The 24,870-nt window shown below is 38.3% G+C and overlaps 6 protein-coding genes across 10 annotated transcripts; 5 read left to right on the top strand and 1 right to left on the bottom strand.

The window, feature by feature from the left end:
• LOC147290218 (putative aquaporin PIP2-5) lies at positions 1-3,024 on the top strand. The gene is made up of 4 exons (XM_086234747.1): positions 1-389; positions 494-789; positions 2,349-2,489; positions 2,585-3,024. The coding sequence occupies exons 1-4, from the start codon at positions 95-97 to the stop codon at positions 2,702-2,704; spliced, it is 852 nt and encodes a 283-aa protein (XP_086090873.1). The 5' UTR covers positions 1-94; the 3' UTR covers positions 2,705-3,024.
• A 3,289-nt stretch (positions 3,025-6,313) lies between these two features.
• On the top strand, positions 6,314-8,572 carry LOC147290217 (uncharacterized). Its single transcript, XM_086238680.1, has 2 exons — positions 6,314-6,667; positions 8,384-8,572. The coding sequence occupies exons 1-2, from the start codon at positions 6,400-6,402 to the stop codon at positions 8,419-8,421; spliced, it is 306 nt and encodes a 101-aa protein (XP_086094806.1). The 5' UTR covers positions 6,314-6,399; the 3' UTR covers positions 8,422-8,572.
• Positions 8,573-8,659: 87 nt separating this feature from the next.
• On the top strand, positions 8,660-10,018 carry LOC147290216 (caffeoylshikimate esterase-like). The gene has a single exon (XM_086238678.1). The coding sequence runs from the start codon at positions 8,906-8,908 to the stop codon at positions 9,890-9,892; it is 987 nt and encodes a 328-aa protein (XP_086094804.1). The 5' UTR covers positions 8,660-8,905; the 3' UTR covers positions 9,893-10,018.
• Positions 10,019-10,895: 877 nt separating this feature from the next.
• Positions 10,896-15,028, top strand: LOC147290215 (WPP domain associated protein). The gene is made up of 5 exons (XM_086238036.1): positions 10,896-13,556; positions 13,671-13,913; positions 14,129-14,255; positions 14,355-14,456; positions 14,545-15,028. Exons 1-5 carry the CDS (start codon positions 11,104-11,106, stop codon positions 14,608-14,610), a joined length of 2,991 nt encoding a protein of 996 aa, XP_086094162.1. The 5' UTR covers positions 10,896-11,103; the 3' UTR covers positions 14,611-15,028.
• An 850-nt stretch (positions 15,029-15,878) lies between these two features.
• On the top strand, positions 15,879-18,185 carry LOC147290214 (V-type proton ATPase subunit G-like). 2 transcript variants are annotated; one of them, XM_086237800.1, is made up of 4 exons: positions 15,879-15,930; positions 16,869-16,981; positions 17,368-17,468; positions 17,874-18,185. In XM_086237800.1, exons 2-4 carry the CDS (start codon positions 16,894-16,896, stop codon positions 18,015-18,017), a joined length of 333 nt encoding a protein of 110 aa, XP_086093926.1. In that variant the 5' UTR covers positions 15,879-15,930; positions 16,869-16,893; the 3' UTR covers positions 18,018-18,185. The 2 variants fall into 2 exon arrangements, with proteins under 2 accessions (XP_086093926.1, XP_086093925.1); XM_086237799.1 differs by lacking the exon at positions 15,879-15,930 and adding an exon at positions 15,941-16,137.
• Positions 18,186-18,429: 244 nt separating this feature from the next.
• LOC147290213 (uncharacterized) lies at positions 18,430-21,109 on the bottom strand. Of its 4 annotated transcripts, none has more exons than XM_086237329.1 (8): positions 20,913-21,105; positions 20,590-20,821; positions 20,011-20,401; positions 19,697-19,834; positions 19,445-19,604; positions 19,145-19,298; positions 18,907-19,047; positions 18,430-18,770 (listed from the first exon to the last, which is right to left on the bottom strand). In XM_086237329.1, the coding sequence occupies exons 1-8, from the start codon at positions 21,041-21,043 to the stop codon at positions 18,573-18,575; spliced, it is 1,545 nt and encodes a 514-aa protein (XP_086093455.1). In that variant the 5' UTR covers positions 21,044-21,105; the 3' UTR covers positions 18,430-18,572. The 4 variants fall into 4 exon arrangements, with proteins under 4 accessions (XP_086093455.1, XP_086093456.1, XP_086093458.1 ...); XM_086237330.1 differs by having other exon boundaries at positions 20,590-20,818; positions 20,913-21,103; XM_086237332.1 differs by having other exon boundaries at positions 20,590-20,818; positions 20,902-21,044.
• Between the last annotated feature and the right edge of the window lie 3,761 nt (positions 21,110-24,870).

Genomic DNA, 24,870 nt, shown 5'->3' with positions numbered 1-24,870 from the left:
CACCTCTCCCACACCAACACCAACTCTCTCTCTCTCTCTCTCTCTCTAACACCCAAAGCTCTGTTCAAGTTAAGCTGAGCTAAGCTTATTCCCTATGACCAAGGACGTGGAAGTTGCAGAGCGGGGCTCTTTCTCCGCCAAGGACTACCATGACCCACCTCCTGCTCCGCTCTTCGACGCCGTGGAGCTGACCAAGTGGTCCTTCTACAGGGCTCTCATCGCCGAGTTCATAGCCACCCTTCTCTTCCTCTATATCACTGTGCTCACTGTCATTGGCTACAAGAGCCAGTCCGAAGCTGACGCCTGTGGCGGCGTTGGCGTTCTCGGTATCGCCTGGGCCTTCGGCGGCATGATCTTCGTCCTCGTTTACTGCACTGCCGGGATTTCAGGTCCGTACACGTGTAACTTTAATAATAGGCGAAGGAGGTAACCGTCTCAGGTTAAAATGTAAAATATATAGTTGATTCATTTTGGTTTGGGTTTATTTCTGCAGGGGGTCACATTAACCCGGCGGTGACATTTGGGCTCTTCTTGGCGCGCAAGGTGTCTCTGGTGAGAGCGGTGATGTACATGGTGGCTCAGTCGTTGGGGGCCATAGCTGGTGTGGCTTTGGTCAAGGCCTTCCAATCGGCTCTGTACACCAAGCATGGTGGTGGGGCGAATGAGCTCGATAAAGCGTATAGCAAGGGGGTTGGATTGTCTGCTGAGATTATTGGGACCTTTGTGCTGGTCTACACTGTCTTCTCTGCCACTGACCCCAAGAGGAGTGCTAGAGACTCCCATGTTCCGGTACATACTTTCATGCCTTCCTTCTATTATTCATCATGCAATTAATACATTTATAGCTATTTTTTATGCTTTTCTTAGTATATTGGTGTGTTCGCTTTAGCTAGGGTCTTAAAGAAAAGGATCCACACCACCAACATGTTTTCGGATTTTAATTTGTGTTTGTGATAAGTTTTCTTACAACCCATCTTAAATTGGGGGAGAATTGTTTTGGGTTAGAGTTTGCTGATATAATTAGCCCAAGAGGATTGGAAAAATTAATTACATGTTTTTGGTTTTTGAGATTTCATTTCATTTTTTTCTTTGTGAGTGGGTCAAAAATTGCCTCCTTTGGATTTTCATGAGATGTTTTATTGTATAGGAAATAAAATATCTGTATCTAATAATATATATATATGTGTATATTGGCATATTGCTGAGTGTTCAGTGCATTATTTAACTGTACAAAGACTTTAAGCCAACATCATTTAGTCATTTACGAATGGAGAAAAAAACGCTTGTATTTTCCTTCAACTTGTTTTGATGGAAAAATATACCCTCATACAAAAGATAAGGCTGTTGAAGTATCATTTAATCTATGGACAAATATAGGTGTGCCCCACACTACCACATTGACTTAATTACCTGGATGAATAGTTAGCCATACAGTGCTCATTGTAAGATCTACACCGATTAACAACGATTGTAAATTAATCACCCATGATTAACGATTGTATCATAATGTAGAGTGTAGACGTAACATGTCCCAAATGAGTAGGATAAAACCATGGGCTGGCCTAGCTAAGTGGCTTTTGTGGTTAGCATTTCATAGGGGGCATGCAAATATGCAATAGATGCTTCAGGGGGGTCACCTAACTTTGTTTGCTTTCAAATTTCAATAAGTTGATTCTATTTTTTTTTTCATTTTCTGTTGCCCAACTTTTACTTTCTTCTGTATATATCCTCCTGACGTGCCCTGCCTTCTTAAGTATTGTCAGTTTGTCACGACTCATGAGTCATGACTGAAGGTCTTAACGTCAAACAGTGGGTCCTTCACATTCCTGTAAAGGCAAATGTCTTTTGTGTGACTTGAGGACCCATTAGGTTTATTTAATAGTTAAAGTTGGATTAAAGTCCTATTTGTTTCATGTGTAACAGTGTAAGTGTATTATTAACACAGTTCAAATAGTAGTCCCAAATGAATGAAAGTTGTCAATTTTTGTGTATCTAAGTCACGGACTCACGGTCATGTCTTTGAGTACTGTTATGGTCCTTCCCGAGTATTCCACTTTGTTCCAAGTGTCTTTTTGCTGATTTTAGTCCCTGCTCAGATTTGACAGAAAGAATAGACATCCATCTACTCTCATTTTCATAACATGAAAATGAAAGAGATTCTAGTTTATGTTCCATTCCATGTCTTAACGTATGCAGGGTTTATATTTAGTAGTAGAAAAGTGAACCCCTTATTATTTAAGGGTTAAAAGTTTGTTTGTATAACATACTGTGTTCACTTATGTGATATATTTTCTTGAACTGATTTTATCATGTGTTGAACTAAATTGTGTACTGCTCTAAATTTGAAGGTTTTGGCACCACTTCCAATTGGATTTGCGGTGTTCATAGTTCACTTGGCCACCATCCCAATCACCGGCACCGGCATCAACCCTGCTAGAAGTCTTGGAGCTGCCGTTATCTACAACAAAGACAAGGCTTGGGATGACCAAGTATGTATACATTATTATCCACTTTTATCTTTTAATTCTTTTCCTTGTAAATGTTCTAATTAATGTGTCTTATACCTTCTCCATTTTGTTTGCAGTGGATTTTCTGGGTTGGACCCTTCATTGGTGCAGCAATTGCAGCCTTCTACCACCAATTCATCTTGAGAGCAGGAGCTGCCAAAGCTCTTGGGTCCTTCAGGAGCAACCCTCATGTTTGAAACATTTTCAGAGACTACTAATGCATGTTTCTTCCTTCATCATGGTTTGAGCGTTAAAGGGTGGGAAACATTGGAACAAAGGCTATGGTATTTCAAGAAGAATAACAGGGTTTATGCTTGTGTATGAAGCTTTTCTTCTGTTGCTGCTCTCTGATCAATTTCCTTTTAGAAGAGGGGTTGATCATCAGGGCCATTAAATTGTAGATATAGTCAGGTTTTGAGAAGGGGGAGCTTTTTGTACCCCTTTACTGTTTCTCTAAATTAAGCACCTGCCTTGGTATTCACTTCTCAATTAATGTTATTGTCATTTTCTGGTTTAATCTCTCCTTGTTTCTTCTCTGTACTCATTATGCTTTCAAGAAAAGTTAAAACTATGGGGTCAGTCTTGCTTGTTAATTTCTCAATGAACTTTGAAGCTTATAGTGGATGGTGCATTGGCACTGTCCAAAGCAGAAAGGGAAATGATAGTGTGCACCCACCAAAAGGAAAAAGGGTAATAATAATAACAGCACCTCAAAGTCAATATCACATCAGTATGCATCATCTCAAATATAAATGAGACTGAGAAGTTTTCTGGTAGTGCAAATAGTACTGCCCGACCTCAATGAAGATAATAACTAATCAGCCCATGAGCTCTAATACTCTATTTAGTCTTCTGCTCAATAAATATTGGGGTAAAAACAAAAAATTAGGTACTATATACAATGAGCAGATCATTGGGTGCATACACAGCCCTTGTTAAGCTATAATTGGGACTGTGGGATAGGTCTTATGTGGTTGTAGGGTCCATTTAATTTGGTGCCTTGAAAAGCCCAAAATGTAGGTAGGCCATAAGGCCCATATCATCCATCTCGATTAAGCAGCTAGCAGTAGCCAGTAGCAAACTGTTTTTGGATCAAGCTAGCTATAGCTAGCCAACAATTCTATCCTGCCTCAGCCACTATGGGTCTGAGTTGCCATTGGGTTTTCTCTCTTTGAGAGATCAGGCTAGAATCCAAGAGCTCTCTCTATAAATGCCAAAAGAGGGACATAGAGATCAGATACGTTGGTACCTAGCTTTCAACCAAAGTAATAAATATTTGGATACCAGAAGTGAATTACTGAACTATTAGACTATGGATAAAGCCAAAAGGCAACATCCCATTACTTATGGTAAGAATCTCTGCTCTTTAATTAAACATATATATTTGAAAGAAATTAAAATATTTAATCTAAAATTAGAGTATGTGTGGCCGTTTGACTCAAATACTCAATACGTAAATGATTTGACTCTAATACCATAAAAAAAATTTTGAATATCTAACCTAAAATCAATTAATAACGAAATAAAGAACAGCAACATCTTATAAATTTTCGGATGCAAGATTCTATCTATCAAAATATTATCAAAATTTAACATCTGCTACATTCACATATGCATCATTCTTTTTCTGATGTATTAGTGGTACTTGGCATGTTACTTGTACATCTCATGAGTGGACCGACCCACTTTCTTTCTGTGATCAAATTCATTTTTTTTCACCCCCTCCATAATGTTCTCATTAAGACATTAATAGACCTATTCGAATAAGCAATGCTGCTGTGGTGTGCACGCTTCTATCATTGCGTCTAATAACACGGCATGTTTATGTATATATATGCACATCTACCCTTCAAAGGCAAGCAACCACCAACACTTCTTCTCCTCACTCCTCAGGCATAATATATAAAACCCCATAGCAATTTAGAATATCATTGCAATTCAAACATCAACTGCTGCAACCAACATATCTACATGGCACCCATCACCACTCTTCTCTTCTTCTTTCTCACTCATTTTCGATTCCTAATGACTCCTTGGACACCCACATTCCACAATTTCAGGCATGAAAATCCCCTTGGCCTCTCCCCTTTGGGTTATGGTTTTGCACACCCTGATCTAACAATGCTTGTGTAATTATGTGCTGCAATAGTTGGCTAGCTAGCTTCAAAAGCATTCATGGACTTCTAGGATCTCTTGGTTCCACATGGGTTTGAATTTGATGAAGGCCATGTTTAATCTGGTTTTGGAGCTGCAGGTGGTGTAGTGATTAGCATATAAATGTATTTTTATGCATAGGATTTGTTTTATGCACCATGTAAATGTCAAGCACTATTGTAATGAATTACACCCCCTTCCTCCAATCCTCCATTGGGTCATATTCATATTTCAGATTGATTCTTATTATGACAATTTGAGTTTAGATATGCACTACCTTGTTTTCGCTTTAAGCATGAGGATGAAGTTGCCTAGAAGAAAAAGCAAAGAGCTAGCTAATTACTATACCTTACCATACCACCCTCTAGGTAGGCCAAACTACACATCACCATTCACCACCTTCAACTCAAGCTTTGATTTGTATCTGGCCTACCTAGCTAGCTTGTAGACTTGTAGTGATCATAGACTCAAATGAAGGGTCAGCTTCTATTTCAGTATGGGCATGCATGTGAGGTACTGTGGTACACGTGAAGTATCTGACCAATCAAGTCATGCCACATCACTGTCAAAGTGTCAATTGTGCACCATCACTTCCACACCATGCTTCATCTCACCATCTCTTCTGGTTTCATATCTCTCCAACACCCAATTACAAATCAACCCAAACTCACAACTTAAACTAATACCCCACCTCCATACCCAAACCTGCATATCCATGCCCATATTAAAGCCACGCCCATGGTTATCTCAATCCACATTAAGGGGTCCATCCACTCAAGGTATTTGAATTTTGTAGGGTTTGCTTTAAATAACATATATAAAAGAAATTGTGATGGTGAGAGTTTAAAAAACAAGCAGAGTTCCTATCATGCACAAGTTTCTAGCTACCTTTTTTTAGTCTCAAAGGAATATCTAACATTTCAACTTAGTACTCCACAATCACACAGATAAGTTAAGTAACAAAATTTAAGTTTGAGGGCGCTGATATGTTATTAATAATCAAGTGGGTAAAGTGAAATATGCCCAAGAAACGAGAAGGGTAATTCTATTTGTACTCAAGTTGTTGCTCAAAACACTATACAATTTCATACCATAATGTTTAAGAACAAATTGTTATGTATATTTTTTTTCTTGTTATGTAATTTAACACCTAATGAAAAGGTGTATGTAAGGTTTTAATTTCTTGGATGTGTACACGTGGGTAACAAGAAAAATTTACCTATACTTCTCCGTTTATGTGGATTGCATGCTTTGTACCATGGAAAAAGTTTAAGCGCCAAATTTAAATTAAATCAATTGATAAAGGGTGGAGAGGCTCAACAACTTATAAACTATTATACAAGACTTTAATTTTTCAAATTTTTTTTTCAACAAGAAATATCACTAGATTAATAACTAGTAGTAAAGTGATAATAAATGTAAAGAATTTAAAAAGATTGAAAATTAATGAGTAAAATGGAAAGTTTAAGAAATTTCATAAATTCCTTAAGTATGTTGAGTTGAAAACACCTGTGAAATGTGAATAAAACTAAAAAAAAAAAAAAAACATAAGGAAATAGGAAGACGACGTCGTTTGGAGGAACCTGTCAAGTTGCCAATTGCCTATGACCGAGTCTCCAACGTGAAAGACGCGTCTTTTCATTGGTTGGAGTTAGAACCCAACTCACTCCCTCCATTTGATCCTCTGTTTTCTCTCGTAGGCTGAAGATCACCTTGTGGAAAGACAGAGAAAGAAGAGATGCATCTCTGGCCCTCAACGAGGATCAGAGACTCCTTCAAGCTTGATTACCTGAGAAAGCTCGAATGGAACCTCCAGAGAATGAAGCGCGAAAAGGAATCTTCACGTTCAATCAATCAGAACCTGTTGGACGGCCAAGAAGGTGCAGCAGTCAATGGAAACGTACCAGAAACACCAAATTCACCAAAGGCTCATAAAATGGTCCTTGTGTTTTTTAGAGACACACTGATGCTTCTCTCCTGCTGTTTCTGCTGTTTCTGCTGTGGAGGTAACTTATTTTATCTCAATTCTCAACCCCTTTTGCTTTCACATGGTTTTGTTTCAAAATTTGTGTTGGAATTGAAGTTTTATGATATGGGTTTTCATTGTATGTGTCTTTAGTTTTGTGGGGGGTATGTGCTAAATTTTAGAGACCAGTGTTTTTAACTTGTCAAGAAAAATTGGGTTTAATTTTTTGAGGGTTCATGCTAAAATACTCTATGCTTAGGGAGTTTAATGTGAAATTCTCTTAGTTTTCTATGAGAAAGAACATTTCTTGATAGTAAAGGCACTGTTAAGCACATACTGTAGAATGGATACTTGAACTTTTTTCTGTATCGGATATGGGATTTAATTTGGGGAGTGGAACTACTTGCGTGCGTTAGAATTGAAAAAGTATTGCAGATTCAAGCAGTGCGCCTTCATATTGATTTGTAGTTTGAATAGAAGATGCAGCTGGAATTTTGTCCTATCATTTCATATATTTTCTTCATTAGTTTTCTTATAGGAATGTTATCTTGGTTAGTAACTTAGTATAAACATAAGGTCATTTTTAGTACCCAGAAAGATCAGTCCAATCTTCTAGTTCTAGGAATTCATCAATTGGACGGTTCTACCTTCTTTTGGGAGTCTGTAAAAGGTGGGCTCTGGCTTGTTGAGTTAAGACTTCATCAGTTTGACAACGATTCTTGTGTCTATGGTTTTATATAAAGGATGCTTTGTTTATATTAAAGAATAAAGAATGAAATAAAGTGTTTTGTTTGAGAGCCTGGTTACTAAGGTGAGCAGATGAGATATCATTAGTTAAAATTAGATACAGATTTACTTCAAAAGCTTCATTCAGGACTCAGGAGTATAGCATGGGCTCTGGGTTATGCCTGAACATTAGAAGTTTTCATTAGAGAGGTTAACAGTTTTGAGTCTAACTTTTGGGGAGGATCTTGATGCAATGCAAAACTTTTGTCCTCACAAAACTCATTGATGTTCCCATGGATTTATCCCCTAAAGCATCTCTGCATATATACAAAGAAGGAATAACCAAGAAGCCTCTAATTTGAATAGTCTGTATGGTCGTATATCGATCTTTGGTGCAGTAGGAAAACAATATGAATGATATTCTTTGGCTAAATCTGTAGGATGTAGTAAATGAAATGTGTGAGGGGTAGCTGTGGGACTGTAATGATAAGAGGCAGGGTGTTCTATGAAGAGAACATAGTATTGGCAGAGTATTGACAGTGAATCAGTGATCAGGTTATATGGTTGGGTCCTGATTAAGGATATATATTATGAAATTTCTTGTTTTTGCTTTGTCATGTAGCAGAGGATGAACATGGAATTTTCTGCATTGGCTATGTTTTATAACAATTAGCATGCATCTTTCTCAAACACTTGTGATTTATGATTACTCTCTCTCTCTCGGTCTATCTCTGTTGGGGGGTTGTGTGGGGTTCTTTTCTTGTTTGCTAATACAATTGTATATCTATTATCTTCAAATTGGTGATGTCTGCTCATGTCCATTTTTATTCACAGCAGTTGTTTTTCAGATGACACACTAAATCAGTTTCCTTGCCTATACATGTTTCTTTATCTTACAACAACCCACTGTTTAGCTGTAACTTCTCATCTGGTCTTTCCCAATATTAACTTCTTAATAAGCCTACTTTGGTGTGAAATGATTTGATTTACAAAAATTGGGTCATCTGATACAAGGGTTTTCTTCTTTCAGCTTGTGAAGACAAAGAAGCGAACTATACAGTAGTATAATGTTGTTGATCCTATCTTTTAATGACAAGCAAGAATTTTAGGAATTGAATATTAAGGAGATATCATGTACAGTCTTCATTTGTGAAGAGAACTACTACTAGTAGTATTTGATTGTTGAATGAAAGTTAATCAAGAAAATTGTACATGCAAATCCTTTTTAACCTTTGAAGGTTTGACGGGTTTATCTTTCCACAATTTTTTATTATTAAATGTGTTTGTAGACATAAATTTGTCTGTACCAAAATTCAAAAATCTTGTCACTCAGGTTGTCTAGATGTTATTAATGGAGGAGGCTATTGAGTATTGATAGAGGTTGGTTCTTGGTTGTTTGGTAGCCGGGCCCGGCCCGGCCCAGCCCACCCCAGCCCAAGCCAACCACCCAAAGCATGCAATAAAAGCAACTCCAACGACCCCAATCCAATCACTCTCACTCCGACACTCTCTTTCGCTTGGCTTCCTCAGCACCCGGCGTATTGTAGCGAAAATGGTGCACCCGATCGCGGAGGCCAACGAGCAGAGCCCCTTCGGCTCCTTGACTCCCGACGACTTCTATTCCCGCCACTCCGTCTCTCACGCCTCCGACTACGTCACCAACCCCAGAGGCCTCAAGCTCTTCACTCAGTGGTGGACCCCACTCCCTCCCGCCACCATCATCGGAACCCTAGCCATCGTCCACGGCTTCACCGGTGAGTCCAGCTGGCTCGTCCAGCTCACTGCCGTCCACTTCGCCAAGTCCGGTTTCGCCGTCTGCGCCATCGACCACCAGGGCCACGGCTTCTCCGACGGCCTCGTCGCCCACATCCCCGACATCAACCCCGTCGTCGACGACTGCGTCTCCTTCTTTGACGCCTTCCGTGCTCGCCACGCGCCGTCGCTCCCCTCCTTCCTCTACTCCGAGTCCCTCGGCGGCGCCATCGCGCTTCTCATCACGCTCCGTCCTTCCGACAAGCCCTGGGACGGCCTCATCCTCAATGGCGCCATGTGCGGGATCAGCGCCAAGTTCAAGCCGCCGTGGCCGCTCGAGCACTTGCTCTTCCTCGTCGCCGCGGTGGTTCCGACGTGGCGCGTGGTTCCTACGCGGGGCTCCATTCCGGACTTGTCGTTCAAGGAGGAGTGGAAGCGCAAGCTGGCCTTGGCGAGCCCGAGGAGGACGGTGGCGAGGCCTCGCGCGGCTACCGCGCTCGAGCTGCTGAGGGTGTGCAAGGAGCTGCAGGGGAGGTTTGAGGAGGTGGAGGTTCCGCTACTTATCGTCCACGGCGGCGACGACGTCGTTTGCGACCCCGCGTGCGCGGAGGAGCTCCATAGACGCGCGTCGAGCAAGGACAAGACGCTGAGGATCCACCCGGGCATGTGGCACCAGTTGGTCGGCGAGCAGCCGGAGAACGTTGAGTTGGTTTTCGGAGAAATGGTGGACTGGCTTCGTACTCGAGCTTCACGCGCCTCACGCGCTGCGGGTAATGGTGGCGCCTAGTCCTAGTTGTTTTCGTGAGTGATGACATCGTTGTTAATTAGGTGGGGTATGAGGAAGAAGCATAAGCCATTCGCAACATGCCATGTCAACAGATGTTTAAATAAGAATATTAATTAAAATTGAAAATGGGTATGGGTTGGTTTACCGTTATACCATAATAATGTCATCTGTATACGGTGCACGTGTCCAGTCGTCATTTGCTGGACATTCTAAAATGCCACAAAAATTTATAATCCTGAATTTTATGCTATAACTAAAATTAAAGAGCTAGTATTGGTGGAATTAAGCTTGTTCAACTAACCAAGACCCAAATAATGACAATTTGAGAACTAGTCTTGGATTCAACGGCCATAGAAATTGATGAAACTTGAATTAAAGAAATGTATTTTGGTGAGACATCAAAGTTCCAATATGTTGATGTGGTCATGCAATAGAAAGTTAAAAGACCAACCCAATCCTGGGCTAAGCTCTTGTAGTTTCTCAAATTCCAATGAACAAGCTGTCAATTGGGCCTAATACAACTAGAATTGACTTCCATACAAACAAATGCAATTGGGTCTAATACCTATGTGGGCCCTATATACTTACTTATGGAGGTGGAGGTGAAGGTTTCACTCATGTGAATTGTGAACTTCATTAAAAAAAGTTAATGTAACAACACGTAACATGCTATAATAATGTATTTAGTAGTAGAAATGAGCAATATTTGGTGGGAATCCCATTTATTTGTGTCCACAATGTCTATATGAACAATCCAACATAGATATCCATACGTCCATGTATTGTGAGATGGAGGGATAGAGCCAAAGCTGCTCGAGGGACGTGTGGAATGTATGTATGCCATCTGAGAATTGGTCATACTGATCCAGATCAGTAGATCACCCATGTTTATTGGGCATGTTCATTATCATCATGAGAAAAATAACAGTTTCTACTCTTGCTAATATAAACTTACCACTTAATTTCTTTGTCGCTAATATGGTTTTGATGGAGTCCTGAAAAGCATCTACAAACCAGATTTTTACTCGTAGGTGCATGTCATTTGTCAATAAGGTTGTGTTAATTTCATCTACTTCGTCTCTATGCTGCTATACATGATATTTATGATGATGCAAGTCATTCAACATTGCTTTTAAGCTCCAAGTTCATTTCTTCCTTTCACTTTTATTTGTTGCTGATTAATTCCTGCAACATTCTGAACCAAAAGAACAATGGATTCGACCATGATGTGGATGGTGAACCATGCAATGAACAATGCTCATGAAAAGATGAAATCCAAAGAAGGGGTTCTCGAGCGCTTGAATGGGATATCCAAATTCTATGAATTGGCAGTCATGCAATTAGATGGCTGCTTGAAGTTTGTTAGACAAGAGACAGACAGCTACATCCTTGAGAGCAGCCATGAACAGCTTTTGGAAGACTTGACTGAGATTCGAAACCGCCTTCAGGGACGAGTTATAGAGTGTGAGATGGCTATCAAGGAGAAGGACAGAGAATTGGTTTCTCTGCAAGCCAACATCAAGCCTGATAATGGTGATAGTGATAGTGAGTTTTGTGAGTTGAAGAATTCTGTGGATCAGCAGGTTTGGAATATCAGGCAGAAGCTTGAGCCTGATTATGAGTTCAAAGATAAGGAAGGAAACCCTGAAGTGGTAGAAGGGATAAACAACAAAAAGATTGAGCTGATGGGGTCAGACATTGGGATATTGAAGGAGACTTTGGATCTTGCTTTTGGGAAAATGCAGAGTGCCATTTTCTCATCTGAGGTTGGGCCAATGGAGCAGCAATGGAGAAGGACTATTGAGAAAGATACAGTGTCTACTTTGCTAAAAGGGTTCATGAGGGATTTCCAAGAAGATGTTGAAGCACAAGTGTGGAAGCAAGAGAAGCTGGTTTCTCTTGGCTTGATGGAGTACTGGTCTGATTTGATGAATGAGGTTGCAGACTTGCGCCATGAGCTAGAGTCTTTCGTTGATCAAAATGAGGTGCAAGTGAAAAGTAATGATTCATTCCAGGCAAACCTTGGATGCAAAATTCCAAATAAAGCAAATGAAAAGCATTCACCTGAAGATTTTAGTCATCGGAAGCCTGAAAAGCAGCAGTCCTTAAGGACTGAAGAGGTCATGCAAGTACTCCATGAAGAGGAAACAGAAGAGGAGGGAGGAAACTATGTTTCTAAGATGATAAAGAATCATGAATCCATCATCCGGAGGAAAAGTGTAGAGGCAGAAGAGCTGAATTTGCTGAAGCGAGAAATTCTTCGACAAAAAGGGAGTTTAGCTAGCAGGAGAGAAGAGATTGGGATGCAAGAAAGTAACCTGAAAAGAAGGATCCAAGAAATTATTTTAAGACTGGACCAATTAAGAGATTGGGATGATAGGCTGGGTGAAACTTTTGGTAATTATGAGTTTCTTCATGAGGAAGGTACTCCTTCAGAGAAAAGGTTTCTGAAATCTGATGCAAACCATGATGAAAATTTGAAACTTGATACTTTGGCAGATGTATGGGAGAAGATGGATAAAGCACCTTATGCAGCAAATGAAGAACTACAAAATGAAGTGAGGATGCTGAAGCAAGAACAAGAAGAAGAAAATCTGAAAGCTGTGATAATGGAAAACACCTATGTTGCTCTTCTTGAAGGTTTAATCAAAGAAAATTATATTGAGTTACACAATTATGAGTTAGAGAGCCTGATGTGGAAGGACATATGTCAGGTTCTCCTCACAGAAGTGATCAATCAGTGGAAGGAGAACATTGAAAGTAACAACTTTGAATCTCAAACCAGGGAAGAGATATACTGCACTGTCCTCGGCGAGGCAATCAAGGATTCTGGCTCAACTAGTAACTTTCTATTAGCTGAGTGTCAGAATTTGAGGGCTGAAAATAATTCTTTGGAAGAATCAGCATTCATAGACAAGTTATGTTACTTAGAAGGCACAATAAGAGAGGATATATGTTTGATCCTTTTGCATGAAATGCTTAAGCATTGGAATAAATGCGTAGATGGTTATGAAACTGAAAGCCTTATTAGACAAGAGATAGACCGGCTTGTTTTTAATGAGACCATCAAAGATTTTGTTAACACTGCCAGTTATTCATTGGCTCAGTATCAAGATATTGTTACCAGGGAGTTCCTTCAGAGCACAGAAAGTTCTGTCAAGGAGGATATCTATATGGTTTTTGTCAGGGAAACAATAAAGGACTGGAAGATGGAGTTAAATGCTTTTACCAGTTATTCATCGGCTCAATATGAAGAAATTGTTACCAGGGAGTTCCTTCAGAGCACAGAAAGTTTTTTCAAGGAGGATATCTATATGTTCTTCATCAGAGAAACTATAAAGGAATGGAAGATGGAGTTAAATGCTTTTAAGATGGAGAATCTCTTTAGGGAAGAAATATATCAATTTGTCATTGTTGAGGCAGTGAAAGATGCATTTATTCTGTTTAGAGAAGCTGAGTCTGAGAATCAAGACAAATTCTCAAAAGGCATGCTCTCTGCTAACAAGTTACACCATGGTAGACAGGTCAGTGCAGAGGAGAATTTGAATGAAAAGGTAGATTCTCTATTAAGCTGTTTGGAAGTGGAGGAAGATCTGATGGTAAGTGCAAGTTTTGAAATGAAAGAACTTGATGCACAACTTGATCTTGTAGTCTTGGAATGTGAAGAGTCCAATGAGCGCGATATTTCGAAAGAGTTGTTAACTAAAGGACACACTTTCAGTTCAGAGCGTAGCAAGCTAGAGAAGCCTTTGCAGCAGTTAATAATGAATGAGGCTCTGGTAGGTCAGTTGGGATCTAGTTTAGGCACAGTAGTTGGTGATTCAGAAAAAGTTTGTAATCAAATGACTCCTGCAGTAGGTTCCATAAACTACAGAGAGCTGTCTTATTGCCAACCAAATGCAAACAAAGAGATGGAATCAAACCCATCTGATTCTATGTTTACACTTGTCCTCAGATTTTCAGAAGTGTTGGTGGATTTTGAGCAAACAACAAAAGAAAAGTTACAAATGAACTTTTTGAGGTATTGTTCTGCAACAATTAACAAGTAATTGCTCGCTAAAGTTTTGATTAGTCTAAATAGTTTTAAATTGTGGGGTTGCTAATGCCTTATCTGATAATTTTCAAAACTTAAAGCAGTTTTGGTGTCTTATATTAACCTGCATTCTATATTTTCCTGGAAATAATTGTATTTCTTGTAGACTAAGCAGACTGCACTGCTCTGCTACTCCTTTACAGATTGGACGAGATGAAGCATCATTTAGATATGCTTGTTGAACTTGTTTCCTCCTTGAGAGAAAAGGAATCACTTTATAAGGATGCTTTTATCAGGAGATGTCAAAATCTCCGGAAGGCTGAAACCGAGGTTCTGAGCTTTAGTAATAGCATTTTGGTTTTGATTTGTTTGTGAATTTGATCACATTGAGTTAAATATTGGTTGGAATTTGATGTGTGTCATATATAGGTAGATCTTCTGGGTGATCAAGTGGATGTGCTTGTAGCCCTTCTTGAGAAAATATACAAGACACTGTATCATCATTCCCCAGTTCTGCAGCAGTATTTTGAGGTAAGCAATGCTTCTTTTTCTCATTTTGAAGTAGACAACCTTCTGTTTTACACTGAAATGTAGTGATCCTCACTCGATTTTCGTGCAGGTATCGGACATCTTACAGTCGATCAAGAAGGAGTTAATTGGAGTTGTCAATGCATCTAAGAACTGACATGTCCATAAAACCATTTATGTTATGCCTTTCATCCTTATATTTTGCATGGAAGAAAAAGAGAAAATGGAATTATTAATGAGAAGGCAGCCAAAACAAACAGAAACACAAGGCTGCAGGAGAAGACAAGTAGGAAAAGGAAAAAAGAAACACAACATTTCTCCATTTTAATATAAGCTGGCGAACCATACTATGATCTAGGAAGATTCAAGAGCAAAACCAAAACAAGCTGTCATTGATGATTCAATCTCGATGCTTTCAAACAGGTTTGTCCGCCGTCCAATTCTTGTCTTTTTCTGATTCAGTAGCATTTCTTAAAGTCCTATACCCCATATTTGAACCCCCATTTCAAGTTTCTTGATTGTTTCATTTCCAAGCTCTCATGGCCACCCTGCTTCACCTCTGCTTCTATTCTGTTCTGCTAGTTTCAGTTCTCTATATTAACCTTGTAACCTCTTATGTGACCTCACCGAGCCCTGCACCCAATGACTCACCATCAGGGCAACCACCACTGCCACCACCACCATCGCCACCACCACCTTCGCCAGCAACCGATCCAGAAGTCAATCCAGCTCCACCTCCCAAGGGAAAAGGGTCTTCATCAGGAGGGCTGAGTGGTGGACAGAAGGCAGGGATAGTGATTGGAGTGCTGATAGGGGTAGCACTGCTCGGGTTTGTTGGAGTGGTGTACAAGAAACGCCATGATAACACCAGAAGAGGGCGCTATGGAGCTGCAGCCAGGAGAGCTTTTCTTTGAACATCTTTACATAGTTGGAAAATTGAGATGGGAGACCATGCATCATCTACATTCGTTAATAATTCAAGTTTTGTTTTCCATGTTTGTATGGAGGCTTTTTGATTGCTATTCAATAGTCAAGAACTTGCATTTGCCATGAGCTTAACAATCATTTTGCGTTAATTGTTTTTCTTGTCATATCATTAATATTAGTTTGTTTATGAATTTTCCAGCTACCTCAACTCAGCACATCGATCCCATTTTATTCTTTAAATTTATTCACCAAATAATATGTCAATAAACATATTAATATTCTATCTGTTAAAAATAAATAAAATTCAAAATGTAGTCAAATGGTGAATAAATAAAATACTCTCACCTTCCTATTGCCATGGCAATTTGGTCGTAGTAGCTATGGTAGCGCCTTCATGACCGGTCTTTTTAAGAAGAAAAGAAAATAATAACATAACTACATAATGATAAAATAATTATTTGAATATCCTTTTTTGTTTTGTGTAAATAAAGTTTCCAAGTCGGCAAGTCCAACGTAAGTGTGGCTGACGTTGTCGTTCCTCAGGTAACAGGTACGTCTTCCCTCTCTCTCCGTCTCTCTGTTGCCTATACGGTGTCGTCTCTCTCTTATCGTCGTGCAGCTCTGCTATTACTAGCAACTTTTTGTTACTCTCATTCCCATTTTCTATAATGGAAGGTCATGAAGCATTTCTTGACCCCGTGATCTAAATTCAGTTCATGGGCTTTGACTGCAACTGTGAGCTCTTCGTTTTTTCGAGGTGAAAAAGTTTAATGGGTGTTGTTTTTTTCGACCAAGATTTGATGGGTTTTCGTGAATATTGTGTCTTTGACATTACTTCATTGATGTTCACATAATGTATGCTCTTTGATAAGATAATTTGTCGGATCGGTGATAGAATCTTTTGATCAGATATATGTTACATGAAAAATCACATTCAAAGTAAAATAAAAATAATGTAATGAAATTATCAGAATTCACAAACTGGGTTCATTTTTATCAGAAGGTTGTAGAGAGCTTAGTTTTCAGGATGGTTTAATTTCTCAAATTCTGCTGCTTCATGGGAGGCAAAAACTCTAATTTAAATGGTTTTCTAGAACTATATTGTACTTAGAATTACTGTCTGTTGTGGACATCATTTGCTTTGTAAAATAATCTAATGGTATTTGAATTATATAACTGTCATTTTGTGAACAAAGGAATTCAAGTAGAAAAACTCGATTGATGAGGTGATCTGTTGGTTTGCATGGATTGCTATCATGTTTGTACATGGCTTGAAGCAATTTGATCATACCTCGTTTTCTGAATAGGTTACTTTAAAAGGAAAAAAAATCTAAATTCTCATAGTTGACATGTCTTTTTGTTTTGGTCGTTGAAGATGGTTTAGTTGAGTTATGTTTGTTTCTGCACAGTAACCTACTGTACCTACACATTACGTTACTGCAGGAAGCATCTTGTTTCTGCAAGTACTAATCTTAATCTATATTTCAGTGTCATTACATTAGTGAAATCAGCAATGGAAGTCAACAGGGGACAGAATGGAATTCAACAACTACTAACTGTGGAACAAGAAGCTCAGCATATTGTGAATGCTTCCAGAAATGGTAACTACAACTTTTAGTTGCTATCTTCTTTACAGTTCTTTCTTTTGTGTATATGTGTTTTGAGGGAGGGGGGCAGTTGCAGAGTCACACTGCTTATCTAGTTAGGAGCATACTCTTTTATTTTTCTCTGCTTTGATCACATTTCATCTGACATCCTTGTCCTTGTCCTTTTTAGTTCCTTTGATTCAAATTAAGTCACCCATTATCTAAGATACTTAAATATATTTATTACATTTGTCTTGCGCTGCCATGATTCTTTGAAGGTCTAAAACTGAACATGACATATGTGTTTTGGTGCGTCTGTTGCTGCTACAATTTTAGCATTCATTAATGGTTTGTTCTGGATACTGCAACTGATCTAAACTTGCTTGCTTCTTTCTCTCCAGCTAGAATGGCTAGATTAAAGCAGGCCAAAGAAGAAGCTGAGAGGGAGAATGCTGAAGTTCGTGTGCAAATGGAAGTTGACTTTCAGAGAAAACTTGCAGAGGTAGGCACATAAGTTAGAATGAGAGAAAATTATTTGGTAAGTTGCATGTATAAGGGAGCAACATAGTATTGTTAATGCCACCTATCACCAGGATTAAAAATTTTGCTTACTCTGAGCGATTCATGGAAATCAGCATAAATTCTGAATTTTTGGAAGATTAGTATTATATGCTGGTTCGTTGAGTGTCTTAAATAACTCCTGGATTTTGGCCAAACTTTTCAGTATCTTATATTTTTCAACTATGAACAATGTGGCTTGTCACCAGTTCAATATAAATTTGAAGTCTGGTCATTACAAGTGTGATTAGTTCATGCACATGATGTTGGTGAATTCTAGAAAATGTAAATGCTACTTATATGTATGTTTCACATGGTAATTAGAATTTACTTTGTGTGCATCAAACAGGGAATTGGGAATTCAGGTGCTAATGTGAAGCAGCTTGAGCATGAAACAGAGGCAAAGATCCATCATGTGAAGAATGAGGCTACAAGAATATCAAATGACATTGTGCAGATGCTTCTGAAATATGTGACGACTGTGAACAACTAAGACCCTGCAAAAGCTTGTTGACCTCTAAAATACCCTATTGTTTTCTTTGTATTTTTTCCCTAATCGGAAGTGGATTTGTGCTCGTATGCTTCAGATGCATTAATAACTTTTATTGGTTGATTATGTTTCTTTTTGTAAAATAAAAAGATCAGTTTGTGATCATTTTATGAAATCTCAACATTACCAGCACTCTCTCTCTTTCCCCAGTTAGCCCAGTTAGCCCATTTACACTTTTTGTTTTTGTCAGAGGGCTTCAAATTGGTGTTGTAGTGTGGCAATCAATTGGTGACATTCCTTAGATGTGCTCAAACAGTAAATGTGGAAATTTGATGTGATGCAAATGTTCATGAAACCAGACCCAATTTAATCAAGGTTATGTCAGGACATTTTACCATCATTATCAATAGCAAACTAAAGCAAAAGCTGAAATTACCCCTTATTTGTCAGAGCTGAAAATTTGAATCTTGGAAAGTCTCTGTTAAAAGTTGTCTTAATATACCATATTAGTATATTACTTTGTACACATACAAAATGACTGAGATTCTCATGGCCGGCCTAACTAGAATGAAATGTGAGGATATCCTGCAGGATTTGCTCTGCCACTATTGCACAAGCGAAGAGTCCTACACCAAGAAGTACAGGCCTTGCACTCGATAAAGTCTTTTGATCAGTATTTTCACGTTCCTTGTTCTGCATTGCCCACGCCATTGCTGGTGGCAGAACTCCATATAGCATTGTCATGCAATACCCTCCCTAGTCCACAACAAAGTCAGCATAGGTTTGCAAGTGTTTCCATCTTGTGGAAGAAAAGATTTGGTTGTTTTTATATATTTCTATATGTTAGTTTTGCAGTTTACACAATTTTTAATCCTTCTTCTCCTCTACTTACAGCAATGTCTGTGGCAGTAGAGAATGCATCTGGAACAGTAGTCGACACAAAAAGAGACGGAACAACAGCCATTGCCACTGCTGTGAAGCTAATTTTATTTCTTCCCCACCATGTTCTCAGCTCAAAGAGCATGTCTGGTTTCTGCAATATAGTTAAGCAGTGTGTTAGTGCTGTTAAAGGCATGTTTCAACCTGTGAATTAGAGAACTGTTAATTATAGGGGGAGACTTCAAGTTTACCTGTAGCATTTGGGTGGGGGGAGAATTCCATGAAAAACTATTAAGTTGTTCCTTGAAAAACTCAGAGAAGCCAAGAAGAGTGCCAATGAGTGATGTTCCAACTGCAAGGAGTGAGAAAGCTTCTACCATATATGAAACCCCACTCCATCTCACCCTAAACCAAGTTCAAAGTAGGGAATTTAACTTTAGTGGGCCACTGTCCCATGAATTATATCAGAGAATATTAACTTAAACTGGATTTATCAAAGTGTGTCAACCATATTGTGTCGAAATATGATCGTGTTCCATGAATTGGACTACCTCATAAGCAATTCAACAGGGTCAACAACTTGGTCAGCCTGAGCAGAGAGGCCAAGCGCAATTGCATCCCAAACAAGCAGTGCCAGCAATGGAACAAGACTGCCAAGAAATACTGAAATCCTTATGCGTCTGAGATCACTGCCCAAATAAGCACAAAGAACTGCAAAGATAGACAAATATCATATGGCACAGGAGGTGTCAATATTGCTCAACAAGAGAATGTTCAATTCATCAAGAAATGGTCTCCTTTACCAGGCGCAAGATCATGATACACCAAAGAAAAGATTATCACAGGTATTGTAGCTGGGACTTTTCCCCAGTCTCCACTTCCCTCTAGTCCTGACCACCCTTCAAACATAACTGCTAGCACCTCTATTACTAATAGTAAGCCTGTGAATCATATTATTGTGCAGTTTTAGAGATAATATGGCAATGTTGAAAATACTAGAAACTAGAAAATTATAAAGTTGAAAGGTATATACATGTAACACAATCATGTGATTTATGAAAATAAAATGTGTTCTACAGAAATACAATATAATCTAGAAATTAGTTTGTATGGTAACCTATCATGGAAGCAGTGAGCAGTTGGTTAACTTGATCAGTAGCTCGAGTTCCACCAATGGAGATGAGCAGAGTAAAAAGTGAAGTAAAAAAGAAGCCTGAAACTGGAGCTGGAAGATTGATCAAATGGAAGAGGATCTCTCCAGACTTGGAACTGTAAGCAATCATGGAAGTGTAGCCCAAGAAAATATATATCACAGTGGCTAGAGTTCCACCCCAGTCTCCTAGAGTCTCTTGGGCCATAGTCCTAAGGGAAATGACCTCCAACTCATTCTCTTTGTCTTCCTTTCTCTTCTTCCTCCTCATGCTTACATTGATTTCAATGAGCAAAAGTGCCTCAATCAGGAGAAAGCCCCAACATACCACCATGGATATTGAACTTGGAAGCAACCCCTACCATATATATATGTAAATGGATTTGTGATTACTTGAACTTTGATTCTCCTTTTGATAATACTAAAATTTTGAAGAAATACCAAACAGGATGTCTATTAAATTTGTTCAGAAACACTTAAGAATTATGTTAAACTTTAAGCATTGACTATATATTTCTTAGCTGAGAGTGAGAGGGAGGTAGTTACTGCTGGAGAAGCTTTCTCTGGGAGAGCAAGAATCCCTGAGCCTATACTAGTACCAATGATCAAAGCAACTGCCCCAGCAATAGTCCCTTTCTTCTTGGGCTCCTTGATAGGCTTTACTGTCATATGTATGAGACTTGTCTTTGCCTTCTTTGTAGAGGCCTTTTGAGTAAACCATGACTTTTGCTGCTGCAGCTTCTGTTGGTGATAGGAGCAAGCATGATAGCTGCTACTGCTGAGAGGAAGAGATGTTTATGGTAAAGCATTTGAAATGAAGAGAATGGGAATGTAAAGGAACAAGAGAATGGGAGTTACATGCATCATACATCCTGAATTTTATGCAATTACTTGTGTTGTTCTGTTGAAGTGCTCTTGCCCATGATTGAATAATTGTCTTTGGGTTTATGTAGGTTCTGGGATGCAAGGAGGTAGATGAAGTCATGCATTTTGAGTCCATATGTCTGTGTGTGTTTGTGAGAGAGAGAGAGAGAGAGAGAGATCAGAGAGATATTCAGGAGATGAACTATAAGTTGAGGTTTAAGTTCCCCAATAATCTTGGAGGTGGACCCTATTATTACAACATGATTGGTCACTCTATGGTAGATCTTAAATAAGGCAAGAAAAAGAGGTCCACTTGAAGATATTTTTCATCTCTAAGATGTCATTCTTGGCATGGAAAATGTGTTGGTATATGTACAAAAACAATGAAAATAAGAATCTGCTTTTGGTTTGATACTGCCCTGCAGCCCTATAGAAGTTGATTGGGCCAACCTTCATGTAAGCCCATAAGTATGGACTAAAGGCTATGAAGATGAACTTCTATTCCAAGATATAGCCATAAGCCACATTACTTTGTGGACCTCATTTCAGATATACCAAGATGAACTTCTAACAATCAATTAAATGGCCTGTCACGACCTTGGGCCGCAGCCCAACTTATTAAGAAGTTTTGGGTTCCTAACATTGAGATAAAAAAATTACACCAATTATTTGCGTCATCATCATTTGACCCATTGATATCAAAACTGAAATTGCCTCTCCAACTAGAGAACGAGGGGTTCTGAATCTGATAAGTGTCACGAACTGATTGTATGTTTTATTACATCAGCATGTCACGTAGTGTGATAATCTTATTTGAATTATTTTTTGTCATTCCAAGTTGATTGATAAACATGTCAACACCAATTTTTGTAACACACATAACATTAAGTTATAGCCTCTAAATTGGGAGGAGAGGAGTAGCTAGCTACCAACAATAGGCTATGTCCCTTCTACTGAAAATATGAAAGAAGATATTCAAGTTAAAATAGAGCTAGCTACTACCTAGTTTTGTTGCCTTGCCTGCCTATCATATTAATTTGCCCATTTTAATTGTGATGAAAAGGGCATATACATATCTATCTAGGTTGCTATTGAGCAAGGCTGAGGCATAGATCCAATTTTTGCGCCATGATGGGGCAGGCATATCAATGTGAAATGTAAATGTATGGTGGTGTATAGGCCATAGCTAGCAAAATGACATGGGATTTATGGGTGAATATATAGCTAGAGAGAGGAATGGGTTAGAGATAAATATGAAAAGGACCATAGAGTTATGGGTAGCAATTTGAGGGGGGATTGTGACAATCAAACATGAGGCTGCAACCACAGAGAGCCAAGAGAGGGAAAGGCAGTTAATGCAGTACAACATATAATAGAGAGAGAGAGAGAGGGAGAGAGAGAGAGAGAGAGAGGCATGTATGTGTATATACAGGGTTTGTTTAGCTGCTAGCTTTGAACTTTTCTACAGCTTGTTTTTCTGTCCCCTTGAGTAAATACTCACTGGCCAGTCACTACCATGGCCTCACAATCTGCTCTCACTAGAGGCCAAAACACATTTATAATCCTTACACTAGTGTTTCCCTGTGGCTAGTTTATACATATATCCTTCATGTTTTGGGTTTGTCAAGGTTTTGGATTGCACAACACTTACTGTACGTACTAATGCATGAGTTAACTAGGCAACTGGATCAACCTAGAAATATAGTTAGTTTCAGGAAGTGAAGACATAAACCCTGTTTTCAGGTTATAGAAGACACGGTGAATGCCAATGATAGTACTCGTTCACTGTGTATGAACGATTATCAGTTATTAATGTATATGAGTGATCTATATGTGTATGGACAACTATCGACAGTAAATCCTTTGTTTTTAGCTCATAGATTTATGATAAGTTATTTTGTTCAATTATTAATCATGTACAAAGATCTTCCTTATTTGCTTCATGATCCACATGATGGGATTAGGTTAGCACTATCAAGCACTAAGAAATAGTGGAACACTAAAACGATGTTTGTGAAATATTAGAGGTCTCTCAATCAATCCTTGCATAGGTGGGTTTATTTCAAATGCAGGTTTATTAATGAAATATTCCAAAGATCGAGTTTGGGCCAATTATGTCCCTCCCTTAATTCCTTATCTCTAATTACAATCACAAAGTCTTTGAGGAGACATAATGGAAGTGCCTAATCAACAACCCACCTATGAAACAAAACTCACAATTGAAGATAAGATCAAAGTTGTCAACTGTTTGATTTAAGACATAATGGCACTGCCTAGCTAGCTAAGCTGATCAATATTGTTTCAAGGTTTTGGGCAAATATTTCATAACACAAATTAGTGTTTCCAAGACTTATCCTCCCATCCAAACACAAAGCCTATCAGTTGGCAACACAATGAGACAATTAGCCCGCATTTTCTGTGGTGGATTGATTCCCCTCTCACAAATCACAATCAGCTTTCAGGTTGATGAGCTGCGGTGACTATGTTTCCAATCACAAAAATAAGTCATTTAATTAAGTTGACCACATTTTTGAAGCACAAGATCCATCATAGATTGCCCTTATATATATAAATAAAGAACTCGCGGATATTTCTATTTCTAATCATACAATTACTAGTACACCTATTTTGATTTTCAATACGAGAGTCAAAAGAAGAATAAGCACCCATATAATTTCATAGACTTCTAATCTAATGAAAAACAAGATTTTTCGCACAAGTGTGTGCTTGTATTTCAAAACACTACCTAAGTAATTTCGGTTATGGGTATAAAAGAGAAAGGGTTAAATACAAAAATGGTCCACGAACTTTACAGTGAATCTCAATTTCGTCCACTAAATAAAAAGTGTCAATTTGATCCACAAACTTTTCAATTTGTACCAAAGTAGTACAAATGCTAACTTTCATAAAAAAATTAACGGAATTGGTCACATAAAAATGTGATGAACGGACTGAAATGTCTCTGAAAATTTGGTCACTTGCTCTGCACATGACTACTTTTTGTTAAATTTTTCGGTAAAAGTTAACGTTTGTACTGCTTTGGTACAACTGAAAAAGTTCATGGACTAAATTGACACTTTTTATAGTTAGTGGACTAAATTGAGATTCACTTTAAAGTTTGTGAACTATTTTTGTATTTAACCCAAAGAGAAAATATACTTTCTTTTTATTACTATATATATATTTTTTAAATAATCAGTAACTATCGTCTATGAGTTATGCATGTCATCTACTATACTGTACCAATTGATTATTACTATATATACATGTTTTTTGATAATTAAAAGTGTTGTTAATGCTCTAAATTGGCTGAGTCATAAAAGTTTACTTTGGATGGTGAAGTTGGTGTGTTGGATGAGCTGCTTAGAGTGCCGAACAAATATAATACAAAAAAAAACCTACGAAACAAAATATATAAACTAACGAGGTGACACTAGTGTGATTTCGACGAAACTACTTCTTCATCTCTTGCTTAACATGTTATAAACAACATGCAAAGAAGTAATTAAAGAATTAAGAATAATATACATGTCCTGAAATCATCCATTTGGCCTTCTCTAGTTGAAGGCCACAACTACTATAGTCTATATATATATATATATATGCTGAGAGTTGGAGACACAGATAGAGAGCTAGACTGCTAGAGGAGAATAATTAAAAGTCAAATATATATATGTATTTGAAGAGAGAAAATTATAGATTAAATTCATATTAAATGCCGACATTAATTTGTTTATATATTGGTGTTATTTTTAAGTTTTTTAGTTTATATATGATTGGACTTTTGGTGCTATGGAATATCAAATGTAAGAGAGAACGATAGGTTTAAATTGTTTAATACCTTTTATTTTTTGTTTTTGTTTTTGGTTTTGGTTTTATATATGGTCACTACCATGTAAGAGTGATTGCGTATATAGGTTGTGAAAAAAGATTTCTAATGGGATAAAATTTGTTCCTTTGCTT

The sequence above is a fragment of the Dryas octopetala genome, chromosome 3 (assembly GCF_963921425.1).
Source record: "Dryas octopetala chromosome 3, drDryOcto1.1, whole genome shotgun sequence".
Taxonomy (NCBI): Eukaryota; Viridiplantae; Streptophyta; class Magnoliopsida; order Rosales; family Rosaceae; genus Dryas; species Dryas octopetala.
This window is presented reverse-complemented; position numbering and strand designations above follow the sequence as displayed.